This window comes from Callospermophilus lateralis, chromosome 18 (assembly GCF_048772815.1).
Source record: "Callospermophilus lateralis isolate mCalLat2 chromosome 18, mCalLat2.hap1, whole genome shotgun sequence".
In the NCBI taxonomy this organism is placed as follows: domain Eukaryota; kingdom Metazoa; phylum Chordata; class Mammalia; order Rodentia; family Sciuridae; genus Callospermophilus; species Callospermophilus lateralis.
In genome coordinates this window covers 41,384,625-41,397,223 of record NC_135322.1, presented here as the reverse complement: position 1 = coordinate 41,397,223, position 12,599 = coordinate 41,384,625, and the positions used below count along the sequence as shown (strand labels likewise).

Sequence of the window (12,599 nt, the reverse complement as noted above, 5' to 3'; positions counted from 1 at the left end):
AGTAGGCACTAAATAAATGGACCAATTGAAGGGATGAATGCATGCATGGACCATGCAGTGGGCTCCCCCACTTATTAACACATCCCAGACTGTCCCCCGCCCCCAACGATCCCATGTTGTCTCCACACCTTCTAAGGCTGCCCGAGGTCTCCTCTGTTGTCCACTCGGGGCCGAATCCTCATCTGCATCTGCACAGATTTCAACCAAAGGACTCAGTCCAGATAAACGTTTACAGATGGAGCTGAGAAAGGAGCGCTGGGAGGGGCGGGCTCGACAGCAATGGGGACAGACAGAGGGACGATGCTGGGGGAGTGGACACTGGAGCAGGGGAGGAGCAGGAAGTGGTCTCCCCGGGAGTGAGCGGGGAGACAGGAGGGGCCCCAGGGCCAGATTAGAGGGCAGGGAGATGACCAAGAGCCGGGAAGCACCCACCCGGGAGGGGAGAGGGTGACGCCCTCCTCCCTGAGCTGTCCCCCGGACCTTGGCCGGGCTTTGCCATCAGAAGTGCCATGTGCATCATTAGCCAAGTGACCTGGGGAGGTGGCCTCCCAGCTCCATGGCTGCGGGTGCACAGGGCCAGCTGCGAGATGGGTGTGGTGAGGCCTCACCTGGAATAGTGCCCTGCTGGTGGCTACTGGGGCTCTTGTCGCCACAGAGGGTCACTGTTAGTCCCAGTCAGGAATCAGTTAAACCAAGAGGCAGGCACAGGATTTCAGAGCTGGATGCTGGGGGGTCCTCAGCTCCTGGTCCACCCTGGCTCAGTTCTTCCAACTTTGGCAGGAAGCCACCCAAACTCTACTTGCTTACCTCCAATGACGGGAGGCTCATTACCTCTTCAAGGCCGTCCACTCATCCGCAGGCGTCTCTGACTTGTGAACTTCGTTTTCTACAAACACTAAGCCTGCTTCTCTAATTCTGTGTTCTGGGTCCCTGCCACCCCTACCCCACCCCACGAGGTGGAGACCACGGTGCCGTCGAGCTTGGTGGCTACAGACTGCTGTGTCCCCTGCCTTCAACCTGCCTCTATGAAGACTGCATAGCTCCAGGCCACTCCCCGGCTACACCTGGGCGCCTAACAGATAGGTCCCAAAGTCCCTTTATTGCCACTGCTCTTGAGCCAAAATGACCCTTAAAGGCCAGTGATAAACTGCTTTCCACGTGCCCACGCTCTAGCGGTACACATGTTCTCAGAACACGGTACACACAGACGCCCAGGCCGGGCAGTCCACGCACCTGCATGTACAGGAATGCACGCTCAGCCCACCCGCATGCACATGTGCCCAAATGCCCACTGAGTTTTAAACTCAAGGAACTTTTGAGCCCCAGACCCAGGGAGGCACCAGATGCTGTGGTGACAGAGCAAGTGATCCCAGACCAGAGCCAGAGCCAGCAGAGCGGGGCTGTTGCTGTCTGGGGAAGGATGCTCTTGGCCAGGTTACTGATGACGCCAGGGCCCTGGTAACGCAGATGGTTACCAAGCAACCCCATCTCTGCAGGCAACAGCTCAGCTTTTCCTAGCAACTGTGGCCTTTTGGTCCCCACATGGCCTCCCTGGGGACATCCCCTCAATCTGATCACAGGCAGGAGGACTGGTGGCTCAGCTGCCATTCGAGCCGCTCTGGCTTGGACGCTGGACTCCTGGCTGGGCCAGGGCTCTCCAGGCTCCACGCATGCTCCAACCCCGGGCTCGGGGTGAAGGGCACAGCCTCCAGCTGAACGGCGCCATGGGCACCCGTGCCGGCAAAGACCGAGAGACCCAAGTAGGTGGCTGCTTGTGCCCGAGGGCTCCCCTCCCTCCTTCCTTGGTGGCTGGGATTTCGGGGGAAGAGCATGCTTCAGGTGACATGAGGACCCTGTGTTGGGGACACAGCCTGCTGGGGCGGTCGAGGGAGGAGTGGAGTGGCAAGCCCTTGTGAGCTGGCTGCCGCTAGCTGGGACCTGAGAGGCCTTCTGAGAAGCCCACCTTGGCCAACCTCGGTTCCTTTGCCCGGAGGTCCCTGAGGCTGGAGAACTCTCTGGAAGTTATTAGGATGTTGCTTCTGGGCTGGGAAAGAGGGAACCTTGGCAGGTACCGGGCACAGTACTGAATAGGGACGGTGTGACTTGGGTACCAGGACCCCCCCAGCAGCCCTTGGTGATATGGGCACAGGCACCATTGGGCACATTGGCTCGTGGTCACTGAGGCTGTGGGTGACCTGCCGACCACCACCTCCTTGGGATGAATGATAGCAATGACAAGAACAGTGATGGAAATAGCTGTCATTTGACGGGTAATATTTTTCCACGCTAGACCGAGCTGAGACAGTCAGAATGGCAGATTCTGTCACTAATCCCAATTCACAGGTGGGGACCGAGGCTCGGAGATGGTGCCCTGCACGCCCAGGGCTGGCCCACCAGGAGGCCCAGAGCTGGGGTTCTGTCCCCAGTCAGGCTGGCCCCAGAGAGAACACAGAGCCTTGTACTTGGGCCAGGAAAACCGCTTTCTGTGTTTAGAGGTGAAAGGTCCAGAATAATCCCAAGAACCGCTCCGACAGTCTCCTTTGACTTCCACGAGGTCCTCACTGGCCCTTCTGACCGCTTTCAAGTAAGTCAGGCTGCACAGGCCGGGCGAGTCCTGCCCATTGGACAGATGAGCAGACAGAGGCAGCCCCAGGGCTTCCAGGTGACTTGCCCAAGGCCAGACAGAGATTTCCTGGCCTGATAATGGAAAGAACAGGACCTCAGGATGCCTCTGGCTGGGACGGGGTGGCCCCTATCCAGGGCCTTTCAGAGAAGGGTCCTGTATCTGTTTGGGGAGGGAGAAGCCGGTCCCGCCCCTGGGCAGCAGAGGTCCGCAGCTCACCAGCCGTGCCAGGCCATGGTTTGTGTAGTAGGCGCGGTGCCCACGGTACTCTCAGGGATCCGTGAGAATGTTCCTTGTTTTTCCTGTTTTCTGCAGGGCTTCCTGGGTGCCCGTTCTCCCTCTGAGCAATACAGCAGCCCTGAGAATGCTTTGATTTCTTTTAAAATCAGATTCCCCCCCACAAGGGCTTTGAGATAGCAGAAAGATGGTGCAAGATATAATATTAACGTACTGATCTCATACGATCACGGTCATAAAACCATAGTTTATAATAGAGTTTTTGGGGATAAGGGGCTGAAAGCTGATGTGCTCAGGACCTGTCGAAGCCATGACATGGCCTGCTCTTATGACTTCAATCTCTACCAAAAAATCACTTTTGTGCTGGGCAAGGTGGGGAGCCTTCCCCTGAGAGTTGAGGTCCTTGCAATGGAAATGTCTACACAGAGAAGGAAAATAAAGCGAGTCGGGTGTTTGTGCCCTTCAAACCCTGGGTCCTCCTCCTTCATGTCACATGGGGCCATGTTGCTGCTCAGAGGTGGGCAGCAGAACTGAGTGGTAAGCACCTGGCTTTGGGGGCAGAGACACCTGTGTCTTTTCCAGGCTCCCCACCTCCCTTACAGGCTGTGTGACTCTGGACCAGCCATCGAACCTCTCTGAGCCTCAATTTTCTGAGCTGGAAAGGTCTTAGCCACAGCCCTGGTCTCTCGGGATTGTTGCATGAAGAGTCGGGAGACACTGTATGCGGAGCGCCTGGCACAGGGCCTGGCCCGTGGCCCACAGGGGCTGTTGTGGCACTGTGACCTTGGGCTGATTCCTGCTCCCAGGTGGCTGGATTCAAACCCACTCGGCCACACTCCTGTCCCCACCTCCTCAGCCCCCTTGAGAGGGCTGAGATGAGGCCCCCTGGGTAGAGGAAGGTGAACCCAGGTTTTCTGGGTGGCGGACACCCCAGAGCAACTTAAATAAGCCTCTTGGTGACAGGGACCAAGGGCCGGGACAGGGCTATTCAGGAGCGCAACTAATTCTAACTACAAAAGTCACATTAGCCCCCGGTTCTAAGTCAGCCTGAAACCCAGAGGTCATACTTAGACTTCTAAGGGCCTGGTTTTGCCTGGAGAAAGGCTCTTTTTTAAATATCTACATATCAATGTTCAAATTAATCTGAATTAATTATTGGCATCTAAATATCAGGAAATTCCACCTTCAAAATATATAGCTCAGGCTTCTCTTGAAAACGGCAAGATCCATTCCCAGTAGCGTGGGGTCGCCGTCTGCAGATGGATATGGGTCTCCCACTTGCCAGGGTCCTCCCTGCCCCACGCTGCCCTCTGACCCCGCCACTCATATGTGCCTGCTACCTGGTCAGTGACCCCTGAGAGCTTTGACAGTGGCAGTGTGGGACATCTCCTCTCTCCTCCTCTGTGCTTCTCTTGCCACATGCCGTCCTGGCTTCCTGTTCCTGGTTTTAAAATCCTCATCCTTGAGCCCAGCTTGCAGGCCACCTGCTCCGGGAAGCCCTCCCACCGCAGAGGTGTGGCTTGTCCTGTGTCTCAAACAGAGTGATGGTCAGCAGGACACTGCCCTGGGATCCAGATGAGGACAAGGCCTGCCTGGTCTTGGCCATTCTGTCCCCAGCCCCTGGTTCAGAGCTTCGGCCCCAGCAGGGCTTGGGAACTGGTGAGCGCTCCTAACCCCTTCCTCCCCCCCCATCCTCCCTCCCCAGTGTCCGGCTGGATAGCTCTTGGCTGGTGCAGTCCAGTGTGGATCCGAGCAGAGGAGGTGGGAATCAGCCCCTGAAGGCCTCATTCCAGGTACGGAGAACCCCTGAGGCCTGGGCAGGGTGGAGGGGAGAGAGGGGAGGGCCCCACTCAGGTGTCAGGAAGGACCTTGGCCACGGGTGGGGTCGGATGGAGCTGGGCTCAAGTTCCCACCTGGTTCACCTTGCTCTGTGGCCTCCGCGTAAAACGCCTCCTGGGATTGTAGGAGGATCCAAAAGTGCTCGTACCCTCTGTAAGGTGCCGTCCCGGGTGGGGCTTCTGGTGGGGTCTGCTTTGGTTGATTGGTGCCCATACGAACAGGCTGCGTGTGGGGGGGTGGCTCCTCTCAGCACACATGACCAGTCCCCGAGTCGGGGCCTGGAGCTTCCTGTGTACTGTGGACTCCTCAGGTTCTAGCCACCCGTCTGGATGCCCCCGGGGACAGGCCAGCAGGATCTGCCTGCCTGGGCAGGGCCAGGACCCCTGAGATGTCCTGAGCGGGCTGTTTAGACCGAGGCCGGGAGCGGGGTAGTCCCATCCCTGCCCCCACTGTATCTTTGCAGGGGCTGCAGGAGGAGGCGGTGGCCGCCAGCTCAGCAGGTAGGTGGTGGTGGAGGTGACTGCGTGGAGTGTCGGGGTCCTTTCAGGCTGGGGGGGTCTCTCCGCCTGTCCCTCCACCTCCTTCCAAGTTGTTGCCCCACCGTCCCCCCTCAGCAAAGCCCATCCCGCGAGTCTTGGGGCCACACTGTCATGGCCAGATGACATCTTTCAAAGGTCCTAGGGGAGTGGCAGGGAGGACTGAGGACTCCAGGCCGGGCTACGGAAGCCCTAGCCCCCACCCTCCGCCCCTGCCACTGCCTCTCAGGGGAGTGCAGCTGTGGGTCCCACCCAGCCAGGGTTCAGCTCAGACACCGCATAATGTAAGTGAGGGACAGTGGGGCTGGACGGAGCCTGCAAATGGTGCTCCCAGACCCTGGGTCTCAGGGCTGGACCCGGCTGCTGAGCTCGTAGGGCGGGGCCGGCACCTGTGTTTTGCTTGTATTTTACACCCACCCCCACTCCTGAGAGCTTCAAAAATGGTGGGTTGAGAGTCCAGGGGGTAGAGCAGCAGCCAGGCCATCTCACCCAGACAGACAGACAGACAGACGTGGAGCCCCAGCCCACACGCCTCCCGTTCCTCCAGCCACCTGCACTGCAGCCGCCCGGCGATGCAGACAGACCACTGGACAGATGATACCATGAGGCTGCCCCAAGGTCAAGGCCCAAACCTGCCCCTCACGCCTCTCCCCCTTCCTGGCTGCGTGACCCAAAGCCAGTTCTGCGACCTCTCAGAGTCCTGGCTCCTAAATCCAGAAAAATGGAGCAATCATAGTTCCCACCTCCAAGGCTGTTGGGCAGAACAGGGGACGCGGTGGATCCAAGGTGCCCAGCATCGTGGCTGGTGCCAAGGGAAGAGTCAGAAGTGGAGAAGACGATTGATGCTTGTGTCCCGGCCACCAGCCATGGAGATGATACTGGGCCCGGGTCCTGACCCTGGGCGTCCCCAGCTTGCCCCTCAGCTGGCCTTTACAAAGCGTTCTCTGTGAACTTTCATGTTCATCTGTGGGAGACCCACTAAGTCCAGGGGCTGGTTCTGCCCCTGCTCCACGTGCTGGAGCCACACTCGAGAAGCGCTGAGGCACGGCCTTTTGTCCATTTATACTCAAAAGTTTGCCTGCCGTTCCAGCAGCTGTGTGTCACCTGGGAGCTGCTGAGGAATGCAGAGCCCCAGGAACCGCCCAGACCAGCCAAGTCAGAAATTGACCGTGTAACGAGGTCCTCTGGCGATGGCTCTGCGTGTTAGCCTTTGAAAGGGGAATGGCCTTGAGCCCTGGTTCTCAGACTTGACTGCACATTTGAATCCTGGGGAGAGTTTAAAACTCCCAGTGCCAGGCCTCATCTTGACCATTAAGTCAGGTCCTGATTCCACTGTGCAGCTCGGTTTGGGCTCCAGGAAAGGGGACTGCCCCTGGTTGGAAGTGACACTGATCTACCTCCAGGGTTTCTTTGGCCTGGGCGATTCAGGGCTGAGGATATTTTCCATCCAGGACTCTGTGGTTCTAAGCGCCCGAGTCTGTGAGTCCTGCGTTGTGGGATTCCGACTTTCCTTGGGTCTGAGATGGGTCATGCTGCTGCAGGTGGTCAGTGGAGAGCGTGAAAAGTCAGGAGGTGCTGGGGCTGCTGGGTGGACTGGCCACACGCCTGGATGACCCTTTCGATGTTGAACTTCAGGGATAAGAGTGAGGGGTGCTTCAGACCGGGGACAGAACTGCTATAAATGCAGATGGGCACCATGCTGCTCCGTGTTGGTGCTGACCGCCTTCCTGTTCTGCTCCGATTGCAGTCCCCAGGGTGACACCTCTGCCCGTGACCATCCGACTCCAGCACCATGGCCAAGCCAGGCCAGGACATGGAGCTGAATCGCCTGGTCCAGGACCAGCCGCCTGGCCAGGGGGCCCCCAGGCTTGCACCCCCAAACCTGGCAGAGCACCTCCCCAATGTGCCCAGCTACCGCCCGCCCATCACCCGCATCCCTGTCCTCGTCACCCGGAGAACGGCCTTGTCCAATTCCAGCTTCGCCAAGGAGACCAGGAGCTCCATTCGTCGCCTAGGTAGCGCGAGCTCACCACCCAGCACGCTTCAGCCTGCAGCGGTGCATGGCTTGGGCTCTCTACCTGCAGGGCGCTGTGGCCAGGGTGTGGGACCACGCATTGTGCTCAGGGAAAGCTACTTTCTCTTCCTCTGCTGAACCAGGCCTTCCTCCTGCTTTGTGGTGGCAACGTGAAAGGGTTTCCTCTCCTTCTCCCCATGCCTAAATTCTGCATTTAGCAATTATTTCTTTGGGTTACACGTTGCTTTCTGCAGACAATCGGGTTTTTAAAAAATAGAGAGAGAGGTAGTCATTTGCACTCTAGTCTAAACAATGCACTTTCTCGGATCTCTGGGCCATGAAGCTTGGGCCAAGGAGCTAGTCGTTTGGGGGGTAAGGGCATTAAAAGAAGAAAAGTAATAAGAGAGTGAAGTCAGGCCCTCTGCAGATACCATCTACTGATGGTGAGAGTTTGCTGGCTGGGCTTTCTGAGGACTATTAATATCTGCTCAGCAAATTCCACTTCAGGAAAGACGGAGCTGCCAGGTGCAGGCCGGCCCGGCCAGGAGGAGGCCATCCTGAGGGGCCAGCGCAGAGAGAGGCCTGTCTGGATCCTTTTAATTGTCACAAGGTCCTCATAGTGGCTTTCAGGCTACGGCTGCTCACTGGCTGATGAAACCACTCAGGGACATACCGGCACCTCTGGACTGACCCCTGTCGCTTTCTGCCTTAGCTGAAGCCAGACCTGCTGACTGTCCTTGTGACGTTTGCTATTTTGGATTGACACCCTGCAAAGCTGCCTCTGAGATCAGGCCAGGTGGTGGGTCTCACTGAGCCCTTCTCGGGGACACTGACTCCTCTCTCCCCTTCCTGGCTCTCGATGGGCTCAGAGTTGGGGTGAGGTGGCACGCTGATCACCCCCACCGTGGGTCCGTGCCCTGGTGGGCAGACCCTAACTCTCCCACTCCAGGGGTCCCCCGACTCCCTCTCCCCTGGATCGCCCCGTACCTGTTGTCCTATTCTGGGCCAACTCTCCTTTTATATGCGTCTTATTTTCTTTAACTGGATTCTCTTCTCAATTTAATTCATTTTATTGAAACTTTATGTTACTATTCAAATGGAAAACCAGCACTGCTTGCCATGAAGAGAAATAACCCCAAACACCCGGAAAACAAATCAGCGCTGAGAGCTACGGATGGGGTGGCGGCAGGCTGGGGGCCGTGCTGTGCCCTTAGCTGAGAGGGGCCTCGGCTGTGTCATAGGGGCGTTAGTGAAGGCCACCGAAGCGCTAACCTGACTTCCCCTCTGTGGATTCGGGATCTAGAGGGAATGGATCGGGAGTCATGTTCCCATTCTGTGTTCTCCTTTGTCTGATCTGTGCATTGGAAATCATCCTCTGTCCTCCTGGGTCCCTGGGAATCCCCACTGGGAAATGTCCCCAGTGACAACAGGTGGATCTGGCAAAGGTACAAGACGTGTTGACTTTAGATGCGACAGATAAGGAAATGAGAAGATAGAGCAAGACGCACGGTTTCAGTGAGGCCACTGGTGCCTTCCGAGCTGGGTTCGAATCCTGCTCTCTGTGCCTTGGTCCCTTATGCACAAAGTGGGGACCAGGATAAAGACTACCTCACAGCACAGCTGGAAGGGCTGGGAGAGTCCACAGAGCTGGGTGTGGTAGCCCGTGTGCCTGGAGTCCCAGCTGCTCAGGAGGCTGAGGCAGGAGGATCGATTGAGCCCAGGAGTTCAAGGCCAGCCTGGCCAACATAGTGAGACCCCATCTCAAAACAACAATGAAAAAAAAAAAGTGGATATATATAAAATACTTAGAGTTTGGCAAAAGAAATATCGGCCGCATATAGGAAGTACTTAACAGTAAATATTATGCTCTAACCAATTTAGTAATGTAATATTTTTTCTTTATATTTCTTTAAATTTTTTTTTTAGTTGTAGATGGGCACAAAGCCTTTATTTGATTTATTTATTTTTATGTGGTGCTGAGGATTGAACCCAGGGCCTCACACGTGCTAGGCAAGTGCTCTACCACGGAGCCCCAGCCCCAGCCCTGTATTTCTAATAATTCTTAGTCTATAAATGGACATGATATGAACCGATGCATTGCTGTTTTGAGCTTCTGCTCCACTGAGCTGGCAGGAAGCGAAACCTCAGTCGTAAGAGTTTTCTCCCCACCGCCCCAGGGGCAGGGTCCCACCCAGGACAAGGCAGGGTGGGCATCAGCCCCTGCAGCTCTGTGGAGCCCCCTCGCTATGGACGCTGAACCTGTGGGCTGCCTGCTGCCCTCCCAGGTCCCTGAGCATGTTCCAGAGGTTTCATGATGGGCGGTGCCCTGTCCCCTCTCCTCCTCCCCCAGCTCACCCTTCCAGGTCACCCAGCAGTTGGGCGAGGGCCTCCCACTCCTGATCTCCCCCCACCCAGAGGCGGGGGAATCTCCTGTTGGTTGGTCAAGCGTCTCCTTTATGTTTTAGGCAACGTCTCCATTCACCTTCTTCCTCTTCCTCCGAGAGACTCCTTCTTTAAAAAATGCCAAGAGGTCTTGATGCCTCCTTAGGCCCCCTCCACGAGACTAAGTATAAGCAACTCCACAAAGTGCCGGCCTTCCCCACAATGGCCATTATCACACCCAGGGCCTGGGTGACACTCGTTGGTGATGCCCTGGCTCCCAAACACACCTCCCCAAATCTTAGATCCGATGATTTCAATAGCTCCCCTCCCCTACCCTGCTGGGGCCCAGGCCTGGGCCTAGCTGCCACTGCGGGTCCCCCAGGTGTTGGCGGAGGGGGCGAGGGGAGCAGGGGCACTGCTCAGACCCCGGCGTCCTCTGAGCTTGGGCTTGGGCAGATCTGTCCCCTCAGTCCCTGAGGTGGGTGATGGAGCCGGAGGCAGGAGCACACCTGGTGTCCCCAGGGAGGACCTAGTGGCACACTTCTCAGCGGTCTGAAGATCGGGTTCTGGTGGCTCCTGGCTTGTATGGAAACGGGAAATGCCAGAGCAGGTGCCCAGATAGGGGGTGGCACCCACTAGAAAGACAGTCTGTGTCCCCTGAGTTTTCCCATAGGCCTGAGTGGCATCGTCACCCTACCTTGGGAGAGGAAAACTGGGGCTCAGAGAAGGGAAGCGGATGACCAGCAGTGCTAGGCCAGGCCTGGGACGTCCCCTGAGGGCCCTCTCCAAACGCTGTCACCCCCCCCCCCTCCCCCCCCCCCCGCCGTGAATGCTCCCTCTGGGCTCAGGGGAACCAGTCAGGGCTTGGAGGGGTTTCTATGGCATGTGGCTCCTTTCGCGGCTCCTGGTTGGTGGCTGGCCTGGCTGTGGCCCTCAGTGCATCTCAGGCATGGCGTCCCGCACCCCTGCACGGGGCAGGTAAGGCTGCCAGGCTCCCTCCAGACCCGGCTCCGCTGCTTCCTTCAGGCACGTGGCCAGGCCCCCCGCCACCCCAGCTTCTCTCCCTGACTCCCTTCCTTTCTCCCTTTCCCCAAGTGCCTGCCACGAAGGAGCACCCGGAGGTGCAGGTGGAAGACACCGAGGCGGACAGCCGCCCTCTCATCCTGGAGGAGACGCCACCTGAGCAACTGCCACCTTCGCCTGCCAAATCCGACACCCTCACGGTCCCCGGCTCGGCCCCCGGGGCCCACAGGTGACCTTTTATGCTTCTCTTGGGCTCCTCTGAGCACGGCCCCCTGTCCATGTGGCAGAGGAGGAGACTGAGGCCAGATGGGGACACACTGCAGTTGGCCTCAGCGCTGGGACCGTGGCACCCTGTCCTGGTTCTCCTGATCCCTGGCTCAGGGCTTTTCATAGGGGCTCTCACGGGAGGCCCTGCCCCAAAGGCCCTCAGCCAGGATAGGAGGGCAGTAGTGTGGTGAAGGTCACAAACTCATTCACACTTCCTTTTCATTTTATCCTTTGAAAGGATGTGGTTCAGTTGTGCTTACATATGATTATAAACTACCAGTCCTTTTCTCCCCCTCTTCAACAAAAGTTTAAATGTGTAATACCCTTAACTGTACGCACATCATGATACAGCGGCTCTCTAGAATTTTCCATTTCACACAACTGGAACCCTATAGCTCGTTCCTCCCCCAGCCCAGCTGGGAAGCGTCAGCCTCCTGTCTGTGAGCTCGAGGACTTCAGTAGGCACCTGGGGTCAGTGGAGTTGGCACTATTTGTTCTTCTGCGGCTGTTCTGTGCACTGGGCCTGGAGCCGTGTCTTGTGGTGACTGTATTGTAGCTCGCGAGGGCTGGGGCGGTGGCTCAGCCGGAGGGCACTTGCCTCACACGCGTGAGGCATCGGGTCCGATCCTCAGCACCACCTAAAAATAAAGATATCGTGTATCGGAGCACACGGTAGACTCCCTCTCAAGACTGAACGCTGACCTGCCGTGTGTGTGTGTGTGTGTGTGTGTGTGTGTGTGTGTGTGTGTACTATGCTCTGTCCACCCACGGTGGACATTTAGCTTATTTCCACCTCTTGGCTATTGTGAAAGCAGGAGTACTGGCCCAGGAAGCTGGCAAGACACCATTTGAGTGCCACATGATGTCGCATCTGTAGGTGAGGGCCTCGGTCCCGCCCCTAGTGTCCTGCCCAGCCTGTGACTGGCCCTTGGTGAGAACCTTGGCTGACCGAGGACAGAGCCAGAAGGAGGCTCCCCCAGTTCGAAAGCTGGGGAGAGGGTGGTAGGGACGGGTCCAGAGAGTCCAGCTTCCCTCAGGGTGGCAGGGCACTAGCTGCGGGTCCTCATCTGGTGAATTCCCCTGGTGGATTCCATTTCCGACTGAGCCCCACAGAACTGAGCACCCTGCTAGAGGGCAATCAAGGGCTTTCCTGGGAAGTCCAGGTCCAGGGGCTTCTTTTCTAGAACTTGGTCACACCATTTTGCTTCTATGGTGTCACAGCTAAGGGCCGTAGTCTGTGTTTGGTAAGTTGCTGCTACAACTGAGTTCAGCAGGCTGCTCACACCTTCACGGTGGGGTGGGCCCAGCTGCATGTGTGGACACGCTGTACCCATTTTGGGCCCAGCACACTCAGGTTCAAGTGCTGAGCTCTCATCTTCGTGTCACCCGTTGTTCTGACACTCGTCTTGATGGATAACACAGGCTTGCTGTGCTGATGCTCATATCCATGTCCCTAGACTCTTGGTTTCACACACTGACACCGTCTCCATGTGCTGACACTGTCTTCTGTGTTTCATAGGATAATACAAGTCCTTAAGAAACGACCCTTCTTCTCCACCAGCACCTGAGTCGTTAAGCCATAAAACGCCGTTCCTAGTGGTGGACACTGGCCTGGGCAGGTCCTCCAGAATGATCTTTATGCTTCAACATCAACTTATTCTACTTTATGCTGAGCAGG

The 12,599-nt window shown here is 57.1% G+C and overlaps 1 protein-coding gene across 1 annotated transcript in view; it reads left to right on the top strand.

Annotated features, from left to right (window-relative positions):
• The window catches only part of Cngb1 (cyclic nucleotide gated channel subunit beta 1), a 66,054-nt gene that overhangs the window by 18,188 nt on the left and 35,267 nt on the right, over positions 1-12,599 (top strand). The window contains 5 exon segments of the mRNA XM_076837843.2: positions 4,566-4,653; positions 5,163-5,199; positions 6,983-7,101; positions 7,103-7,250; positions 10,727-10,883. Coding sequence (XP_076693958.2) covers positions 4,566-4,653; positions 5,163-5,199; positions 6,983-7,101; positions 7,103-7,250; positions 10,727-10,883 — 549 coding nt within the window.